This window comes from Pelodiscus sinensis, chromosome 2, assembly GCF_049634645.1.
Source record: "Pelodiscus sinensis isolate JC-2024 chromosome 2, ASM4963464v1, whole genome shotgun sequence".
Classification (NCBI taxonomy): domain Eukaryota; kingdom Metazoa; phylum Chordata; order Testudines; family Trionychidae; genus Pelodiscus; species Pelodiscus sinensis.
Window position 1 is genome coordinate 48,493,493 of NC_134712.1, and position 20,992 is coordinate 48,514,484.

At 44.6% G+C, this 20,992-nt stretch overlaps 1 protein-coding gene across 3 annotated transcripts; it reads left to right on the forward strand.

Annotated features, from left to right (window-relative positions):
• Window positions 1-6,719: 6,719 nt before the first annotated feature.
• LOC102450052 (myelin P2 protein-like) lies at window positions 6,720-20,293 on the forward strand. Of its 3 annotated transcripts, none has more exons than XM_014579621.3 (5): window positions 6,720-6,775; window positions 14,499-14,598; window positions 17,203-17,375; window positions 18,104-18,205; window positions 20,133-20,293. In XM_014579621.3, exons 2-5 carry the CDS (start codon window positions 14,526-14,528, stop codon window positions 20,181-20,183), a joined length of 399 nt encoding a protein of 132 aa, XP_014435107.2. In that variant the 5' UTR covers window positions 6,720-6,775; window positions 14,499-14,525; the 3' UTR covers window positions 20,184-20,293. The 3 variants fall into 3 exon arrangements, with proteins under 3 accessions (XP_014435107.2, XP_025046634.2, XP_025046632.2); XM_025190849.2 differs by lacking the exon at window positions 6,720-6,775 and adding an exon at window positions 9,322-9,482; XM_025190847.2 differs by lacking the exon at window positions 6,720-6,775 and adding an exon at window positions 12,363-12,465.
• Window positions 20,294-20,992: the final 699 nt, after the last annotated feature.

The window sequence follows — 20,992 nt, forward strand, 5'->3', positions numbered from 1 at the left end:
GGTTTGCTCTAGCCAGGCCGGGCCTGAACTGCTCCTGTTGGGCTGGGTCCCCTGCCTGTGGTGCAAAAAAGTGTGGCAGGCCCTGCTTGGCTTGGTGCGACGTGGGCAGAGGACTCCAACCTAGCAGGTCCCACAGTACTGCGCCATGTGCAGCTCCCCCCACCCACAACTCAGTGCTATGGGCCCTGTCTGGCCCAGCCAGACCAGCCCCCTGCCTGCACCACAGGCAGGGGCTACTTCAGCCCAGCCAGCGTGTCAGCCGACGGTCAGGGTTTCCTATATCTGTCTCTTAAGACCGACTGAAGTTCTTTTAAATTGTGCTTGGTTCTGTTACAGCAACTGAAGGAGTCAGGTTAAAACTTAAACAGTTACAGGTTTATTTGAGGAAGCTTATAAATCATATGGTTGCAATGGCTATTGCTCTATTTCTTAACTACTAGCAAAATATAGATCTTAAAAATGGTTACAAAGAAGATAAAGATAGAAAAATAGAAATAATGGTACCAAGTAACAGCTTACTCTTTCTATGTGTACACTTAAGACAGAGGACCACATCCAGGTACAATTTTTACCCCCTTCTGTGCCTCTCGTCTCCAGCATGTCAGGCCAGGGCCGGTCCCTCAATTCCTAGGAAAGACGAAAATACGAGGTGGGTGTCCCCATAGAACCTCGGGAGGTCAAACACCTAACCCGACCAGCAGGTAGAGGGTAGAATGACACTCAAAGTGAGTGTGTGCTGGACCTATCTTATATACTCATTGGGTCACGTATTTCTCTTTCTTGTCTGTCATGCCAAATGGGGCTGGTCTGTCTTTTGTGAGACCAGTTCTTACAAGGGAGTTGTGAACTTAATTTACACTTGTAAGAGAGATAACTAAATTGGAATTACTGGGGATTCTTTTCTCAGTGGGAAATTCCTCTTCCAGGGACTGTGTGTGTTCGAATCAACATAGGTGCCAGCCGGGCACTCTCGCATATCCTGATCTCTCATCAAAGCAGATCAAAGCTTAATGGCTATGCTGATTGCCTTAATCGCTCTCTTTCTCCACATATCTGTGTTTTTTTCAGCTTCTCAGGATCAGATGAGCCAGCATAGACTATGCTGATTTTACTGCTCCTTCTCTGCCCTGTATGCTTCAGAGAGGCAAATAAGATGGATGTGATGGAGGCGGGCTGTCTGGCCACACAGCAACCTGTGACAAAGTGGACCAGTTAACCAGTTAAACATATAGTTTAACTAGTTAATATTTTAAGTGGGATTTTACATCCCTACTTTAGTATACGTGTGTCATCCATCCTCATAACAAGACCAATGCAACAAAACTGTTTAATAAGCATTACTTCCATACCCGGGACACCACACAGCTCCATGTTAGGAATTCTGTTCCACCAATTAACACGGGCAATCTTCGTGAGGCAGTACATATGCAATTGATCGAGTTTCAAAATGTGGCAGTGATATATGGTCCGTGACTCTGAGCCATACAACAGGATATTCAGGACAACTGGTTGATAAACTGTTACCTTCATATGAAGTTTAACACCATGGTCATTCCGTAAGCACTTGGTCAATCTTCTGAAGGCAGTGCTGGCTTTGGCTAGTCGAGCAGATACTTTGTCAGCAACATTTATGCTGGAGGACAGTACATTCTGAAGGGAGCAAAACTTATCAACAGCTTTAAGGACAGTATCAGCAGCAGTGATCACTGAAGCACTGGGCTCTTTCTGAACTGACTGAGACATAACCTCTGTCTTCTTGAGGCTCAAAATGAGTCCAAAACCATGAGCAGAAGTAGCAAAATGATGAAAAAGCTCCTGCACATCATCCACTGAATGAGCCAACAATGCATAGTCATCAGCAAACAGGAGGTCACAGATAGTTGTGGTGAACTCTTTGGCTGCGAGCCTGAAGTCTTCAGAGGTTGAAAATTCTACCATCTGTTCGGAACTGAATAGGGATGTTAATTGGCCTTTAATTAGCTAATGAACTAGTCGATGGAATTTCCATCGATTAGTTGATTAGTTGATAAGGGGGAGAAACTGCAGAGCTGCAGCAGGGTTAGGCAAGCTAACCCAACTGTGGCTCTGCCTTTTAAAAGTATTAAGTGCCATCAGGATCTTAATACATTTAAAAGGTTCAAGCACAGCAAGGAGGACCAAGTGTGAGCTAGGAATCAGCTGTCTTGGCTCAGGCCTGGTCCACCCACTATGCTTGTGCTTTCTAATGTATTAAGAGCCATCAGGGTCTTAATACATTTAAAAGACTAAAGTGCTGCGGGGAGGACCGGGCGCGAGCCAGGACAGCTGATTCCCAGCTCACACCTGGTCCTCCCCAGCTACGTTTGAATCTTTTAAACATATTAAGAACCTGGCAACACTTTATACATTTAAAAGGGGGTCATCTGATTCCTGGCTTGCGCCTAGTCCCTGCTACGCCTCTGCCTCTCCTGCCCCCCTGCAGAGATGGTGCTGAGGGGGAACTGGCTTTTAAGCCGGCTTCCCCAAGTACTGGCTCCTCCCCCCGGCCCCATTGCTGTGTCTCTCTGCTAGAGGCAGTGTGGGGGCGGGGAGGGGAAGTGACTAGTGCACTCACTAGTGGACTATCCAATAAGCATATGCTTATCAGATAGTCAACTAGTCACTTACATCCCTAGAACATAGTAGGTATGCCAATGCACAAGCCTTGAAAGTAGCTAACAGCATCATCAGAAAGTAGGTCCATGGCATCTTATTCCCTATTATTCAATGCAACCTCTTGAGATCACTCCACAGAGGTTTTCCTTATTCTGCCACCCTGAGGGTGCACCTCAGTGCTGTAGTTCCTCAGTGTGAGGAAAGTAAGAAATAACAGAGAACTACATGGACTTTTGTGTAAGGGGAAAAAAAGTAGAACAAATTTCAAAATACCCTATAGAAGTCTATAGCTGTAGTATAATCCTCTCTCAAACTGTATTGGTGAATTTTAAAAATCTAAGCAAAGGATATAAGTGCTATTAAAGATCAGGTCCTAAATCCTGTGTTGAGTGAGGTTTAGAAAAACCTGAGGCACGTGCCCAGATTTTTAGAGCAATTTGTATGTAGAACCCTCTGGAGCTCTTTGCTATTAAATTCAAGATTTGTAATTATGACTTGGGATGAATTAAAAATGAATTTTGACACTGTGGTCATATTGCCTGCATCCATATTTATTCACATTTTCTTGTACAGTACATATATATCTGTGGGTTAGAAATAACATTATTGAGTTTGCATGATGGGGAATACCAAGTTCAACATTATTTTTATGAGGTGTTAACTAATAGATGGCCTACGTGCATAAAAAAAAAAAAAAAAGATTATCAGGACCAAGGTCTACCAGCCACCAGCCTCTACAATTACAGAGAAAGAATTAGATTATATATATCCAATTGATCTCTTTGGATGGTATCTGCTCAAAGCTCCAGGTCAAAGCAATAATTACAAGAGCTTTTGCCAATATCATCTAGAGGAAAATTCCTCCCCGATCCTGCATTTAGTGATTAGTATAATTCTATGTGTGAGTCTAATCTACAGCCCACTAAAGTCAAAAGAAAAACTCCCATTGACTTCACGGGTCTTTGGATGAGGCCTTGTATGAGTGAGATTTACCATAAACTGGGTAAATGGTCTAATATTCATAATCTAAAATGTAGTTTGTATCCAAATATATGTTAAAATATGCATTCAGGTCATGAAGTAATTATGTTGCTTTTTAGTTCAAAAACAATCTACACGCAAATATTTGTTCTCCCCCTTTATATATTTATTAATCACAAGATTCCCCCATAGTCTATTCTCCAGACATTATAGGCCCTATATGCTGAATAAGTTTCATGCCTCTAACCCTGAGGAGCATGAGTGACAGCACCAGCAGAAGAAGTGTGCTGTGCTTCATTGCCCTCATTGGGTACATCTACCCTGCACAGTTATGTCAGAATAAGCTATTCCGGCATAGTTATTCTGAAATAGCTTATTTCAAAATAGCACATCTATACTGCAGGGAAGCCTCAAAATTAGTCTGAGGCAGGCTTCCCTAATATAGACGTGCTATCTTGATTTAGAGCTCCAAGAGGAATAACTTAGAATGGCCCTGGTGAGGGTCTATTTCGAAATAGCAGAAGTGGAGCATCTACACATGCCTTATTTCAAAATAGCTATTTCAGAGTAGACGTTATTCTTTGTAGAATGAGGTTTACAGAACTCAGAATAAGCCGTTTGTTATTTCAAAATTATTTAGAAAGAATGGAATTGCTGTGTAGATGCTCGCATAGTTATTTTGGAATAACAGCCTTATTCCAAAATAACTTTGCTGTGTAGACCTACCCATTGTGATGTGCTTACAATATGTATGCATTTATCATATATATAGTAGCCCAATGTCTGTGACTCTGTAACGCTGAAATGCTGGCTGTTGCCTCTGGGCGGCGCTGTTGCCTGAGTCACATCCTTCGCCTCCTGCCATGATGCTTTGCTGACTTCTGTGCTGCTCAGCCGGGCCGCCACAGGGGAGCAAGCAGCGCAAGCAACCATTTGGGTGCTGTGGTCCCCATGCAGCACCCCCGTGATATCACTGTAGCCAATTAGTTCATTTTATCGTTGTCATAGTGAAGTCATATCTTATGTAATCAACCATTCTTTAAGTGTCCCCAGAGCCTCCAAATCTGCATCCTCTTTATCTTTAAACTGAAACAATAGGAACTAGACTCACTATAATATACCACAAAATCCAGTTCATTTGATTTAAAATAAAGCCTACATCATGGTCTACAAATACCTCCATGGGGAAGAGATTTCTGATAGCAGGTGACTCTTTAATTCAACAGAAAAAGACATCATGAGGTCCCGTGGCTGGAAATTGAAGCTAGACAAATTCAAACTAGAAATAAAATGTACATATTTAACAAATTACCCATTTGAACAACATAGCTAGGCATGTGGTATATTCATCATCATTTGAAGTATATAAATCAACATTGGATGTTGTTCTAAAAGATATGCTTTGGCTACATTATAAGTTCTGGGTTTGATGCAAAAATTGAGAAAAATCTTACAGTCTGTTTTATGGAGGTCAGACTAGACGATCATAACGATCCCTTATTACAATTATTTAAAATCTATTATTCTTGTGTGGAAACTGACTGTTATACATGGGTTGCACTGAATATGGTAAATTGTTGGTAGCATTACCTGATTATATGCAAGTGCTGCTGCATGTTAATGGGAGTTTCCCTGATTAAATTGCTTCACTTTAAGAGTCTCATAGAAGAGAGGTTTTCTACCTGTGGTCCATGGACTCCTAGAGGTCCATCAGCTTTGGCTAAGATTTTCAAAGGGGGCTGTACCTCCATTTGAAATTATTTAGAGGACTGCAAAGGGAAAAAGGTTGGAAACCCCCTATCATGAAGCAAATATGGAACTGAAATTTCAAAATGGACTCACTCCAGCTCTCACCCCACTGTGCTTTTAACGTCATACCTTAACATAAGCAATTTAATTCTTGCACTTTTCCACAATGATTTTCCCTGTAACCTTGCTTTATGTCTTCCTTTGTGATTTTATTTATTTTTGTATGTTTGTTTGAACTGTAAAATGATTGTCATTTGGCAAAAAAGCTGACAGCCCTGCTTGTGGAACAATGTTTGGCAGAGTTCTTTTAAGAGCTGACCTCAGAACACAAAGGAATGTTTTTATGAGAGAGGTGCTCATTGAAAAATACAGCACGATAAAAGGTATATTTGAGGTATCATTTGCAAGAGCAGCACTTAGACATGATTCCAGTGTTGCCAACTCTCACAATTTTATCATGTATCTTATGATGTTTGGAGATTTTGTTGAAGCAACAGCCTCTGGACTATTGGGATTACAACCTTCTGTTTGAGAAGAAAAATAAGTGCCTAGCCCTCATGAATGCTGAGGACAATTTGAAAATGCAGAACGGGTGAATCTAATAGCTCAAAAACCAGAAGGTAAATATTAAGTAACAAAAGTGCACTTGTTTTCAGCAGGAAAGAGGTTATTTGTTTTGACAGAAACAGTCATGATACAGTTCTAACCAATGTACAAAATATAAATAAAACTACACACAGAGACACAGTGCAAGCTGACAGAGATAGGGCATGGATCTTTATGGATAAGTGGAAGAGAATCACTATATCTATATGCATAGATACATATATAGATATAAATCATGATTTTAAGTCAATCTCATGAGTTTGTGGGGCCTCATACATGCTTTTTGAATGTTTGGGATTGGATATACCATGATTCATCACACAGAACTAGTACATCCCCAGCATACCAGGTAGGCAGCATGAGCATCTGCTGGAAGCAAGTGAATATCTGATGGAAGTTCTTTGTGTCCCTGAAAGTCTTGCCATGGTCTTTTCATAGCCTTTAATTATCTAAGAATTCCTCTCCCCTTAATAAATACAGTAGAGAAGCATAAACCTGGGGAACAGGACTCCAAATTTTGGTTTCTCATTGAGAACCAGACAGTCAAGCTTAACCAGCCCAGGCAACATTTTTAAGGAGCTCCCCCAGATGTTTGTGTGTGTGCCCACTCTATACAGGGAGTGGAGGTCAGTAATGCTCAGCAGTAGGGGGAGCCATTTCTACAAGTGCCAAGAGAAAGCCATGGGTTGGTTCTGAACGGCAGTGCCCAGGGCCTAGCATATGTGCAAGGAAGGAGATTAGCCCACAGGGTGTGTACAGCCATCTGCCCTTAGACAGAGAAATCAGGGAGATAGTCCACTTAAAGGTGAGTGATGCAATTTTCTAGTATCTGTTCAACTACATCATTCATCTTCATGAATGGCTTGTATTGTGAATTTCAAGGTTTGCAATGTTGTTGTTGTTAGAGGAGTTAATGGCAAAGAATGACTGATTTATAGAGACTTTTAAGGCTTCTGAGAAGTTGGAATTAACTGGGGAGATGTTCAGTAGGCCAGAGGAACAAATACATTTGCCATTTCAAACTGCAGAGGCTCCATACTTCAGAAGTGGATGATCAGATTCAATCACTGGAGATAACTAAGATGATGGTCTTCAAACTTAAACAATAGCCATTTTTATGTAGTGGGAACTCCCAGAATTATATTCTGCTTTAATTGGCTCAGTATTGCTGCTCTCAAGCATGCAGACAGAAATCATGAGCAAGACCCCATGAAACTGACATTAAAATGAAGAGATTTTTCATAAGTAATGTATTTGGGGTTCTTTCATTTCCCTGCTTGTTTTCAAACCTTTAGGATGCCAATTTTCCAGCGTTTCTGGATCATAGAAATGTAAGGCTGAAAGGTTCATATGAGCTGAACACCACCAGATATTGTGAGTTTTGTAATAAAATTGTGAGTCAGAAACACTGCAAATTGCAGCAGTAGTTGAGATATTTCTTAAGCATAATATTTCATTATCCTTACTGCTCTAGGCAGCTTACAGTTTATCAGGATCTTTCATGAATGTACACACTGTCCTGTCAAGAATGGGAGAGACACCTGGAAAAACTTAGTTTTTTTTTTTAAATAAAGGATATATCGCACAAAATAATGTGATACTGTGATTTTCTGTATTTCTTGCTATACATTTGCAACTCCCATGATTAGTACCATGTCTTTTACCCAACCTTTTGACAGATTTCAGGCTCCACTAAATGGATTTTTAAAACATTGTATTTTCTATTAATCACAGCCCTAATTGTTTTTCACTTTTAAATTCTCCATTGACCATGAGTAAGCTCTTAAGCCTACAAGCCCTTTCCTCCTAATGGTACTTACCTCCTTAGAATATTTCCCCAGTGTCTCAGACTGTCATTTTTAATCTATAATAAATATTAGATGAAACATTTTAAATATGTATATGGTGACTTACCCACACACCCTCTTGATTAGATTTATTTTAAAATCTATTCTGGTTCAGAGCAGTCTTGAATAGTTTTACCAGGTCTCCCTAAAATTAAATCTTTTCTTATGTGTATCTTATTGATGGGGGAGGGAAGCCCTAGAAAAAATATTTGCAGATTTTTCCAATGTGGGCCATTTTTATTCTCTAATCCTGGTCAGCAGAAATGCATCTGAGCCTTAGTGATTTTTATATCTGTGAAATATCTTCATGTTCTTCAAACCCAGCTGGTTCATGCAATCATTATTTTAATCCTGCTCTACCCTGTACCATTTTCTTTTTTTAAGTAATTGTTTAGGAAAAGGATTTAGTGAAAAGAAGATTAGAGAACTTTAAAGGCACTGCAGATTGTGCCACAATTAAGTATAAAATTTTAGCTTACATAACTGGCAAATACTATCTCTACTAAGATAGAGGGCATATGGGTTAAGCTTCAACAAGCCCTACATTCCTATGTCACCTCACAAAGAGTTATGGGGTAACAACCTTGTTATAACAGTTCTTACAACCCCAAGACACCACAAAAGCATGAGAAATATGTTGGTATACTGACATTGATTGCTGAACAGTGGACCACCCACCCTGCAGCTCTTCTACTACAAAATTAACACATACTCCTAGGTCTCAGAGATGATGGACCAAATTTATCCTTGCTGTAACGCCAGTGTACTCAAGGTGTTACACCTGATGTGTTCTGTGTGTTCGAGTAAAACTTAAAGGTAATTTGAAAGAAAATAGAACTATAATAACAACCTCTGTGATTATAAACTAGTCTGCAAATTCAACATTGCATATAGTGAGTGATAAAGTTTCAGTGGTAGCAGAGAGGAAGGGTGAATAAATATCTTGATAGCAATACAAAAAAAGAACCATCCAGATGTCTTTAGCATTCTACCGCTACGCTGGAATGACCCCAAAACATGGTCATTATTGTCCAGCTTTAGAATGTCCAGTGGTTCATTGCTAGCACTGTGGGTACATCCACTTTCTGCATTGGCGTTGGTTAGATGTGTCATATGTTGGAGGTGGTGGGGTAGAGTTTCAGGTACTCTGATATTATATATTGTTTCAGTGGACTTAGAGAGAGAAAAATGGGCCAAAATGTCATGTGTGTCATGATCATAGTAAAGAATAAAGGAGTCGCTTTTTCTTAATACATAGTGAGCAATAATTTAGGCCAAAGAAAACAATACAAAAGGGGCAGTGGGTAACCGTATTGGCAAATTTATTTTCCCTTCAGTCTGTTTTCATGAATCTCATTCACAAACTTGATTCACTCACCTTTTCATCAGCCAGGCAAAAGGGTGACGTTAAAGAAGCATTGTGACTTAGAGTGCAGTGATTGGTTGGAGCATACCAACTTCTTGCCAATCCCATCCTACTACTGCTGACTAACGGCTCTTTGACAGTTGCCAGTGCCAACTGCCAGCTGCAGGGGATGTGAGCCTGCACGCTCTCACCTGTTGGTCAGTGGAGTTGTAGTCAGGTTCCCTGGGTCCTGTCCCTTGGATGCCCGCAGGGAAAGAGAAGCAGGCTCAGAATCCCAAATAAAATCACATCAGCAAAAGGTAGGTCCTGTTGTGTTATTTAATTTAAGCTCATATTTCAACCCTTAGCAGCAGCAGCATTCCAGGAACCGTGCAAATCTGCAGAGAGAGAAGACAATGGGAACAGGATAGATACATTTTAGCTCTGACTCTTCCTTAGGCTTTTGTGACTGCTCCGGCCTCTCAAACTGGCTGCTCAGGCTACATCTACGCTGCAGGCTTCTTGTGCATGAACTGTTTTACAAAAGAGTTTCTGTGCAAAAGTTCTGGCACAAGAGCGCGTCCACACTGCCATGTGTTTTTGCGCAAGAGCATCGTGGCAGTGTGGATGCTTTCTTGCGCAAGAAAGCTCTGATGGCCATTTTAGCCACAGGGGTTTCTTAAGCAAGAAACCCCTGCTGCCTGTCCACACTGCCTTCTTGCGCAAGAGCACTTGTGCAAGAGGACTTATGCCTCATTCAGAGCATCAGAGGTCTTGCGCAAGAAGCCCTCTTTTCCGACACTGTACTGTAAATTTACATGCACAAGAACACGCGTGCAATGTAGACGCTCTGCACGTTTTTGCGCAAGAACATTTGTTCTTGCGCAAAAAGACTGCAGTGTAGATGTAGCCTGAGGGTATGTTTATGCTAGAATAAAAGGCCTATGGCATGGCTGAGTTGAGCTCATAGGGCCTAGGCTGCAGGGCTAAAAACTGCTGTTGGCGCAGTGTGAGGATCCCAAAGCTTGGGCCCCAGCCCAGTCTACCTAGCAGTTTTAAAGTCCCACAGCCCAAGCCCTGTAAGCCTGAGTCATTTGATGCAGGCTAGCTGCAGGTGTTTAATTGCTGTGTAGACATACCCTCAGATTCCTCATTCAGTATCTCCCATGCTGGGTCCATGTCCTTTCCCTCTCATGCTCTGCCAGTGACCCACAGCACTGAGACCTCCATCCTCTTCCCCATCTACATCATATTACCTCATCTGTTTTGGGGGCTTCAGGCCTAGATCTTCAAAGGTATTCAGGATCTACATCAATGGGAGTTAGGTATCTAAATACCTTTGAGGAGTTGGGCTTCGGCTACCATCTCTGCCAATCTTCTTTCTCTCCTCAAAGCTTTCATCCTCTGTTCACTCTCTCATCAGACACTTTTTTTCCTGAATGCCATCAGCTTGAACTCAATACCTCAAAAACACAACTTCTCTTCTCTCCCACCACTGATTTCTACCCCTGCTTTCTCTCTTCTGCATCACATCTCAAACTTAAAGACTTAAAATATCACATCTGAACTGACAAACATGGTGACCCTTTGCCAAGACCCTCTTACATTCTCCCCCTCTCCAAGGCCTTCTCCCCAAGGTCTTCCTTGGGCCACCCAGGTAACTGTTCGAGCCACTCTTAGTTAGAACAGTCCTGGGTCTGCTCTAAATTACATTTAGCCCTAGGAAAAGGAGCGGTGGAACACTCACCTCTGCTAAGAATAGACTTCAATATATCCAATCCCCACCCCCCCAAGCAACATACAAATCTACTATATAGTTGGGGAGTTTGTTCATCTCTGTCTGTCTGTGATCCTGTTTGTACAAGAAATCCCCCTAAATGATAAGAGCTAGAATCACCAAATATTGTATGCAGCTTCCTTTTATCTATCTATCTACAGGCAGTCCCCGACTTACGCGGATCCGATTTACATCGGATCCGCACTTACGAACGGGGCTTTCTCGCCCCGGAGGTCGAGGTGGCGGATTGCTACCTGCGAGCTCCGGGGCGAGAAAGCCCCGTTCGTAAGCTGCTCCGGTGCCCCTGGTCTGCTGGAGACCATCTCCAGCAGACCAGGGGCACCGGGCGGGTTCCCGCGCTTCTGAGGCTTTGCCAGAGCAAAGCCTCAGAAGCGCGGGGAACCGCCGCTGCTGCGGCTTCATTCCCGGTGCCTGTGGTCTGCTGGGGACCGTCCCCAGCAGACCACAGGCACCGGGACTGAAGCCGCAGCAGTGGCGGGGTCCCGCGCCTCTGAGGCTTTGCCAGAGCAAAGCCTCAGAGGCACGGCACCCCGCTGCCGCTGCGGCTCTGCTCCCCGTGTCCCTGGTCTGCTGGGGGGGGGGGGGGGCGCAGCTAGTGTGCCCCCCCCCAGCAGACCAGGCTTTTGTTTTGGACCCTGGGGCAGAGCAGCTGGGGCGCTGCCGATTGGTCCTGCAGCGCCGCTCTGGGCACTACTGGACCAACCCGGCAGCACCCCAGCTGCTCTGCCCCAGGTCCTGTTTCAGCCGCTGCTGGTCAGTTTCAGCAGTGGCTGAATCAGGACGCCTGGGGCAGAGCAGCTGGGGTGCTGCTGGGTTGGTCCAGTAGCGCCGAGGAGCGGTGCTACTGGAGCAACCCAGCAGCACCCCAGCTGCTCTGCCCCAGGCGTCCCCAAGTCAGCCGCTGCTTAAACTGACCAGCGCTGACTACAGGAAGCCCGAGGCAGAGTTGTTCTGCCCCAGGCTTCCTGGAATCAGCCGCTGATCAGTTTCAGCAGCGGCTGACTTGGGGACAGTTGAATCTGTATGTAAGTCAGAACTGGTGGTCAGTTTCAGCAGCGGCTGAATCTGGACGCCAGTTCCGACTTACATACAGATTCAACTTAAGAACAAACCTACAGTCCCTATCTTGTACGTAACCCGGGGACTGCCTGTATTAGAATCTGTCTGTCTATGAGTCTATTTGTTCAAACTCGCTTAAATGGTAAGAGCTAGGAAAGAGGTAGGACCACCAAATTTGGTATGCAGCTTCCTCTTCTCCTAATGTATAGCAAGGTCAGGGATTGGATGTGCCAGGAGAATCAGAAGCCCCAGGAAAGGGACAGTTTTCCATAACATGCAAAGGGAGGGGCTGCTGTTTCAGAGGGAGGTGGTATGAGAGAGGCCACTGGAGGCAGCGAGGCCACAGGAGAGTGCTACCCTGCAGAGTGCCCAGTAGGGGCAGCTGCACCACCAAAGGAGTGGCCAGCAGGGCTGAGGCTCTGCCATCTTGCTTGTGAGCACACCACGTAAGTAGCCCCCCAGCCCACCTTCCAGCCCTTGGCCAGAGTGCCCGGGAGAGAGAACAGGCCCTGGGTGATTGGAAGAGGCTGGGGGAGGGGAGAGAGACCAGGCCCCAGGCAGGCTGAGGGGATGGCCTGGGGGGAGAATTGGCCCCAGGTGGACGGAGGGAGGGGAGGGAGCGGAGAACTGGCCCTGGGAAGACAGGGAGGGTGGCCGGAGGGAAATAATAGGCCCGGGGGGGGGGGGGGGGGAACTGGCTCTGGGTGGGCTTGGGGAAAGAGAACAGGTCCTGGGCAGGCTGGATAGGTGGCGGGGGGTGTAGAAAACAGGCCCCAGGTGGTCAGGGAGGTTACTTGTGGGGGGAGAGAACAGGCCCTGAGAGGGTAACATGTGGGGGGAGGATCAGGCCCCAGACGGGCGAGGGATGTCACTGCAGGGGGGGGGAGAAAGCAAGCCCTTAGGCAGGCTGCGGGAGTTGCCAGGGAGGGGAGAGAGAGCTGGGGAGGTGGCCTGGGGGAGTACAGGCCCTGGCAGGCTATAGTCTGCGGGGGAGGGAACAAGCCCCAGGCAGGCTGGGCAGATGGCCTGTGGGGGAGAGAACCGGCACTGGGAGGATAACCTGGAGGGAAAGAGAACAGGGCCCAGGTGGGCTAGGGAGGTGACCTGGGGGAAGAGGAGAACAGGCCATGGATGGGAGGGAGAATGCTGGGGTGAGGAGAGAACACACCCCTGCCCCCCCCCCACACATCTCCAAGGCTCTGCCCTAAAGGACCCAGCAGGTAAGTCTGCTAGTCATAAGGTAAAACAAAGTCACAGTTTGGTTGTGTTAGTGTAACCCACATACCAAGAGTGGTTCACTGTCTCATGCAGTCGCACCTAGACCACAGCAACAGCTAAGAACAAGAGACTGCTATAGCATATGCTGAGAGCCAGCTGGCTTTTAGCTCAAAGGGTAGAGGCTCCTATCCTGAGCTCCCAGGTTCAAATCCGCCTGGTGGCGGGTACATCAGGACAATGGTAAGTGGGTGGAATATGATTTTTTTTTTGTCATGAACTGGAAAGGGAGGGCTGTGATAGCAAGGACAGCTATACTCCAGAATGACCACAGGGGGCTGCAAGCAAGCACAGCCCCACACAGCTACAGAGTAGCCACCAGCCGGTCAGTGCGATACCTGCTGGCCTGGTGTGCCCTGGAGAGCAGCTACCAGCCAGACAGCATGGCCCCTGCCACCCCAGGCCAGCCCCAGGGAGCAACATCACTAGCCAGGCTGTGCGGTCCGTGCCACCTTGGGCTGGTCCCCACCTCCTTCCCTGAGCCCTCCAGCCCTTGCCCTGACTCTTATACCTCCATCCCTGCCCCTGAGCCTCCCCACCCCTCCAAACTCCCTACCCTGAGCCTCCTACCCCCTGCCCTGGCTGCTGCGCCTTCCTCTCCCTGCCCTGACCCCCCCCACACACACCTCCCAACCTCCTTCCTGACTCCTGCACTGCCATCCCCTGCCCTGAGCTCCCTGCCCTGATTCCTGAACTCCCACACACACACTCCTAGCCCCCTGTCCTGAAGGACCCGAGCAACATCAAGTAAATCTTCTAGTAACCAATCAAACAAAACATATCTGTATTTCATTGTGAAATTTTATGTCCTTTGGAGGGAAGTGGGGAAGAAGGAAGGAGATCCATTCCTACTGCAGAATCGTTGTTCCCTTTTGTTCTGGCTGCTGCGTTTATTAGTTCTCAGCCAGGCTGCTTTTCCCTATTAGGTTTTAATAGTTCATTATATGGTGTTGATTGTCTTTGCAAGGAAATGCTGGGATAAATGTGAAGGGTTAGTAATGGAGGTTTCTGAAGACACTGTTCTGCCCTGGACAGCAGATATTCAGGGCATATGGAAACAAGATATTACTCCCTGTGGCTGTGCATTACACACCACATGCTTAGGGGCTAATCCAAAACTCACAGAGGCTATTGGAAAGATTCCCATTGACTTCACTGGGCTTTGGATCAGGCCATTAAAGCAGTTGTTTTTTTCTCCTTTCAGAGGCAGTGCTCCATTAAATTGGACAAAATGGTTGATCATCTCCTGGGTACCTGGAAATCAACCTCATGTGAAAACTTTGATGCATACATGAAAGAATTAGGTGAGAAATAGTATAGGGTTTGAATACTTTTTCTTTTAATTTGAAATGTCCGTTCTCTCTTCAATGTACATTGTTTTTAAGTAGAAATAATCTGGGGCTCTCTTGCTTTCTTGTCACTTACAAGGACAATGAAGTGACCACTATGAAACCGTAGAATAAGCTATGGTAAGTGGTAGAACTGCTTTTTGTTTAAGATATTCACCATTGTAGTGGACTCCAAATGACACTGCAAGTATTGATCCTTCAATGCCTGGGAATTGCCCAGATAATTTTCTATACTTGAAAAAAGCCCATGGTATTTATAAACTAACTTAATTAGTATATTGTTTGAAAATATGCTAGGGTGAGGTTGTTGTGTTAAAGACAATTCCCACTCCCCGATTCCTTTCCTGAAATAACGTAAAAAGAAGTGGGGGGCATTTTTTGGCAGTTATCGCAGTTTAATGACTAAATGTATGCTTTCATGGTATAAAATTTAGTTCAGGATACTGAGCAATGGAGCCAAATGCAATACGTGTAAAACTCTGTTAAAACACTAAGACCCCCTTCAACTAAGCCAAGAATTGGAAGAAGCCACTGCAAATAAGAGGAGAAATGACGATACATGTTCTTAAGTTGCTGAATAGAGCCAATCAATTTAAATTAGCATCATTTTTGCAATGACTTAATATTGGGTTTTCCTTAATAGAACTACCAAACAAATCTCAAACCGCAGATATGACAGTACCATGACAATGACATCACTGATTCACTAGTACCAACTGACAATTGCTGACTTGTTTCTACAGTCTGCCTCTCACGCTGCTTACACCATTCTGAGACACGGCTCTTTCTCTGCATCTAACTTCATAAAACTTGCAATTGTAAGGCAAGCCCTCCCCCAAAATGTAGTGGTTTAGGCACAATATAACCCAGATTTGAACAATCCTATAAACACCACTCCTGTCTATCCATTAACATTTTTTCTAGGGATGTCTCAAAAGCTCACCAGATCTTCCCTAATAAATTATTTCACCTTGTTTTGGTGCGGAATCCTTCTTTGATGCAGGCTTTTTGAGGCATAAACTCTGAAGGGATCAGTTTGTCTTTGTGCTTTGTGGGAACAAAGGGTTTAACTAATAATTATTCCCCCAAAACACAAAGCCTCTTTTGTGTTCAACTTTCCATTCATTGGTCAGTCACTGTAGTGCTTTATCCAACAAAGGTAAGACTGCAAGCAATGAATAAACAAGTCCTTACCATGATCAGGTCACACAGAGGAGATTGAGTATGTAAGCCATACCTTTAATCTTGCCTCATGAAGTGCATTCTGAAGTGCAAGGTACCCAGGTATATTTCAAACTTTTTCTGGGAACCTTATAGCAAACTTTATGAGGTAGATATTAAAAGTAGGAATGTCAACGTGAAGTTGACTACATGATTAACAGATAAACCTGGATTTATTAGTTAATCTTGTCAATTACACACACTCTCCCCCCCCCACACACACACGCTGCCTCGGTATCAGAGGCAATGGGCGGGGGAGCGCAGGAGCCAGTGCCCATGAGGAGCTGGCTTTAAGCAGGCTCCCCACGAGCACCAGATCTGCCTCTCTCTGCCCCGCACTGCTGCTTCTGATAGAGGAAGCAGCACAGAGGGTGAGGGGTCAGGCTGGAGACAATACACACAGGGAGCCTGCTTTCAAGCAGGCTCCCCCCTTGTGTGCCAGCTCTGTGGACCTTCCTGCCCCACCCCTTTCTGCCTCCTACTGAGGCAGCGAGTGGGAGCAGGCAGTAGCTGGTGCTAGGATGAGCTGGCTTAAAAGCCATTTCCCACAGCTCCACAGTGCCACCTGCCCTCTTCCCTGAGCTGCTACCTCTATCAGAGGCAGCAGTGCAGAGGGAGGAGGGGCAGGAAAGGCTGATGCAAAGCAACCTCTGTTCACAGTGGTCCAGGTTCACCGCAGACAGAGGCTGGACCACGGCAGCAGCCCCTGTCTACGGAGTTCTGCGCGTGCCGCAGACAGAAGCTGTCTGCAGCAGCTGGCCCTGTCCACAGCAAGGAGAGGGCAGCAGCATTGGGTGGCATGGGACTCCCTGAGAGTGGGGCCAGGAGTGCTAAGATTTCATGCAGTTACACGACTATTCAGTTACATAATATCTAATTAAAAGTATGGTGTGGGGAATGAGGAAGATGTCTATATTATTTTGTCTATTTTGTATGAATATGCATGCCTCAGTTTACTAGGTGGGTATTTTTTCTGACTGACTACACAGAGTTAAATCACAGATTCAGAGACTCATAGATGCTAAGGCCAGAAGGGAGATTGTGATGATCTAGCCTGACCTCCTGCATGCATTAAAGTTCTTCATTGTGATCATGGCAGTTTTTCTTGCTTAATGTCTATTGTCCTGATTTAAAGCCCATTGACTTCAGTGAGCAATAAATTGAGCCCATTCCTCAGTAGGAAATTGCTAATAACTGGAAATATTAAGATCTATGTAAGCATCTGAGGATGTTTGGCCATTCCCACCGCTATCACTGTTCTCCTTCCTGAGACGCTGAAATCCATAATATTTCTTTTTCCTGGTAGCAATTAAGAGATCTGAATTCTCTTGTTTACAGGAGTGGGCTTAGCCACCAGGAAACTGGGCAGGCTAGCAAAACCCAGCATGACCATCAGTGCTGACGGTGATATGGTAACCATCAAAACCAAGAGTGCCTTTAAAAATAATGAGATCTCCTTCAAGCTTGGGGAGGCGTTTGATGAAACCACACCAGATGACCGGAAAACAAAGGTGCGGATTAAAGCTTTCCTTCACAGTGCTCCCAATCTGCTGCAACGGGCATAACAGTTCTTTTCCACATGGTGAAAACACATCTTCTAATTACCAGAGTGGATAATTAAATAATACACGTGGGAAACTCAGTGCAACTTAGATAGAGCTTTTATATAAAACGGGGGGAGCCAGATTCCATGAAGTACACATAAAGTAGTGGCTTCACATGCAGTACACTAGCCTCTATTCTGTAGCTAACATCTGCATTTCTTCTTCTAGGTCTACCACTTTCTATTTGGCTGTAATAAAATGCCTTTTGTTTGAATGGGCCCAGTTTACTAACCAATCCATATTGTTTTGTCCTCATTAATTACCATTCCAGCAATCTGTTTCATCCACAAATGTTATCAGAAGTGATTTTATATATGTATTTCCAAAAATATGAATAACAATGTTAAATAGGGCTAATACTTATCATTGCCCATGTATTTTACACAAAAGATCTCCAGACACCTACATGATGAACAGCTGTGTAAAACAGAAACCACCTCTGTGTGCTGAGTGAATCACTTGTTTAGTCATCAGGACCATCAACTCTTCTGGACAGGAGCTGTCTTTTAATATATGTTTGTACAGCAACTAGCAAAACTGAGACCTCCTACTGACTGGGAGCTGTATGCCTCTGCTCTGAAAAAAATAATAATCTGGGCAGGATACTCATCTTTTACCTCCTTTCATTTCTTCAGAGCATTGTGACCTTAGAAAATGGGACATTAAATCAGGTCCAGAACTGGGATGGCAAAGAGACCGTAATAAAGAGACAATTGGTGGATGGGAAGATGGTGGTGGTGAGTGAATTCATTCTAGTTATGTGATCACCCAGTAATGCAAATATAAAGACCATCTAAGCAGTTATCGTTTAATTATACATTCAATTTTGTTCTGAAATAAATGTGGCGTATGTTAGAAATGTGCTTAGTGGCCTGGGGCAGAAAGAGAATATTAGAAAAAAGCTTGAATTAAGTTAATATTATGGAATATGAGAGAAGAGGAAAGTTGACCAGGTGCTTAGTGTAGAGCCCAGAAGATGTGTATTCAAATCTCTACTCCAGCACACACCTCCTTTATAATTTTTGGCAAGTTACTTTTAGATCCAGATCCTAAAAGCTACTTAGAGACCTAATATCTGTTGATTTCAATGAGAATTAGGGATCTAAGTATCTTTGAGACTTAGACTCTCTGGCTATGTCTACACTGGCCCCTTTTCCGGAAGGGGCATGTAAATTTCACTAGTCGTCGTAGGGAAATCCGCGGGGGATTTAAATATCCCCCACGGCATTTAAATAAAAATGTCCGCCGCTTTTTTCCGGCTTTTAAAAAAGCCGGAAAAGAGCGTCTAGACTGGCCCCTATCCTCCGGAAAAAGTGCCCTTTTCCGGAGGCTCTTATTCCTACTTCGAAGTAGAAATCCCCCGCGGATTTCCCTACGACGACTAGTGAAATTTACATGCCCCTTCCGGAAAAGGGGCCAGTGTAGACGTAGCCTCTGTGCTTCAGTTCCCTGTCTGTAAAACTGAGATTGATAATAATACCTCCATATCTTAGAAGCAGGGCCAGCATAAGAAAGGGGCCTCAGAGGCTGCAGACCAGGGCCCTGGGCTAAGCAGGACCCCACAAAAAAGATCTCCAGGCTGCCAAAAGTGCACATCTTTTTGTGGGGCCCAGACTACAGCCATTAAATCCCCTGTGTTTCAGCCCTGCCTAGCAGGGGGAGGGGAAGCAGTACACACCTCTGAACACTGCTGTTTCCCCTGCCTGGGCTGGAGTTGTAAGTGCTGGAAAGCTTTGTCTGTGTGCTTCCTTTGATCGCAGGCTCTACTACCGCAGCTCCCGTTGGCTGGGTATCACAGCCAATTGGAGCTGTGGAAGGTGATGCCTGTGAGTGAGCACAGGACAGCACACAGAGCCACCTGCCCCTTCCTCTCCCTGGGGCCTGCACCACAAAAGGGAAGCTGCCCCAGGTAAGCACCCTGCCCCCCCAACTCCCTGCCCCAATTCTAAGCCCCAACTCCTGCTCAGACCATACACCCCCACCTCGTCCCCCTCCTGCACCCTAACTGCTTCCCACACCTTGCACTCCCAGCTCCTACTCTGAACCTCCTTCTGCACTCCATACTTCTTGGCTCCAATCTGGAGCCCCCTCCTGCATCCCTAACACCTCATCCCAGCTCCCTTGCAGAGCCTCCAGCCCCCCAGTCAGAGCCCTCATCTCCTCCCACATCCAGCCCCCGTCTCAACTTACAGCCCCCCCACACCCACACACTCTGAACTCCTCCTTTTTTGTCCCATCCTAGAACCCAAGGGGCCTCACAATATCTAATAGCTCAGAGTCCCCAGAAGAGTGAATCTGGCCTTACTTAGATGGATGTTGCAAGGATAAATTCATTTACAATTATGAGGTGTTCAGATACTGTGGTGATGGGGTCATATAAGTAAGACAGAAATAAACTTCAAAAGATGGTTGCATTCACACTAATATCAGTCTTCAATATATATTTTGATTTTTTTTTCTGTAAATTGAAAGAAAATGTGAATGGGGGAAACACTAATACCAATAATCTTATAATGTACTTTAGTGGCACATTTTTCTTTGCAAAAACAAAATAGGTGAGATGATTTTTCTTCTCCCTATTTGTTTTTAAAATGGGATGGTCTTTTTACAATTTTGCTGTGAGAAAGTACGACTGTTTCGGTGATCTCCTCTTTTGTTTTCTAGGAGTGCACCATGAATGATATCACCTGCACTAGGATCTATGAGAAAGCCTGAAGAAACACTCTCAGTACCCTGCTTTATTAGAAATTGCAGTACTATAAATTTAACTGTTGCAGGTACTTAATAAAAAACATGCAGTAAGTTGTTACTGTCTATTTGCTGGACTCCAGATGCTCTTGAGTTATTGCATTTTCTCAAAAAGGTTGATAGCTCATGATGCTACATTTGCCTCACTAGAAGAATCTAATGCCAGAACCACTGAGCCTAACAGCAATTATGTACTTGCCAATTGCCTCTTCTTTAAAATATTTCCATCATTTGAAAATAATTGTATTTGAGCCTTGGAAAAGTGTTCTAATTACAGGGTAATGCAGACTCATTTCAGAGTTTATGGAAGATGTATGGTACCTTAGACACTATCATTACAACTAGAGCAGCTGAGGGAACAATATAAGAAGAGACATATTAGACTAGACTGATGGTCCAACTAAGTAGCTTATCTTCTGAAAGGCAATGGCCAGGTGCTTCAGGTAGAATGAAAATAACAGGGTCAAAGTATCAAGTGATCCATCCCCTCTGATCTAGTCCTAGTTGCTGGCAGTCAGAGATTTAGGAACACCTTCAGTATGTGGTTACATTCCTGACCACTTGACTAATAGATGAACTTAGCTTATTCTTTTTTGAACCCAGTTATACGTTCAATCATCATAACATGCAGTAGCAGTGAGTTCCACATGTTGACTGTACATTGTGTGAAGATGTACAGGTTGAACCTTTCTAATCTGGCATCCTTGGGACCTGACCATTTCTGAATGAGAGAATTTTCCAGACCCTGGGAAGTCAATATTGTCTGGCAGTGTTAC

What these genes read in the sequence shown, in the direction of transcription:
- LOC102450052 (XM_014579621.3), top strand. Translation starts at nt 14,526, where the DNA reads ATGGTTGATCATCTCCTGGGTACCTGGAAATCAACCTCATGTGAAAAC. An exon ending in TGCATACATGAAAGAATTAG is followed by an intron (nt 14,599 to 17,202) that starts GTGAGAAATAGT and finishes TCTTGTTTACAG; the next exon opens with GAGTGGGCTTAGCCACCAGG. An exon ending in TGGATGGGAAGATGGTGGTG is followed by an intron (nt 18,206 to 20,132) that starts GTGAGTGAATTC and finishes TTTGTTTTCTAG; the next exon opens with GAGTGCACCATGAATGATAT.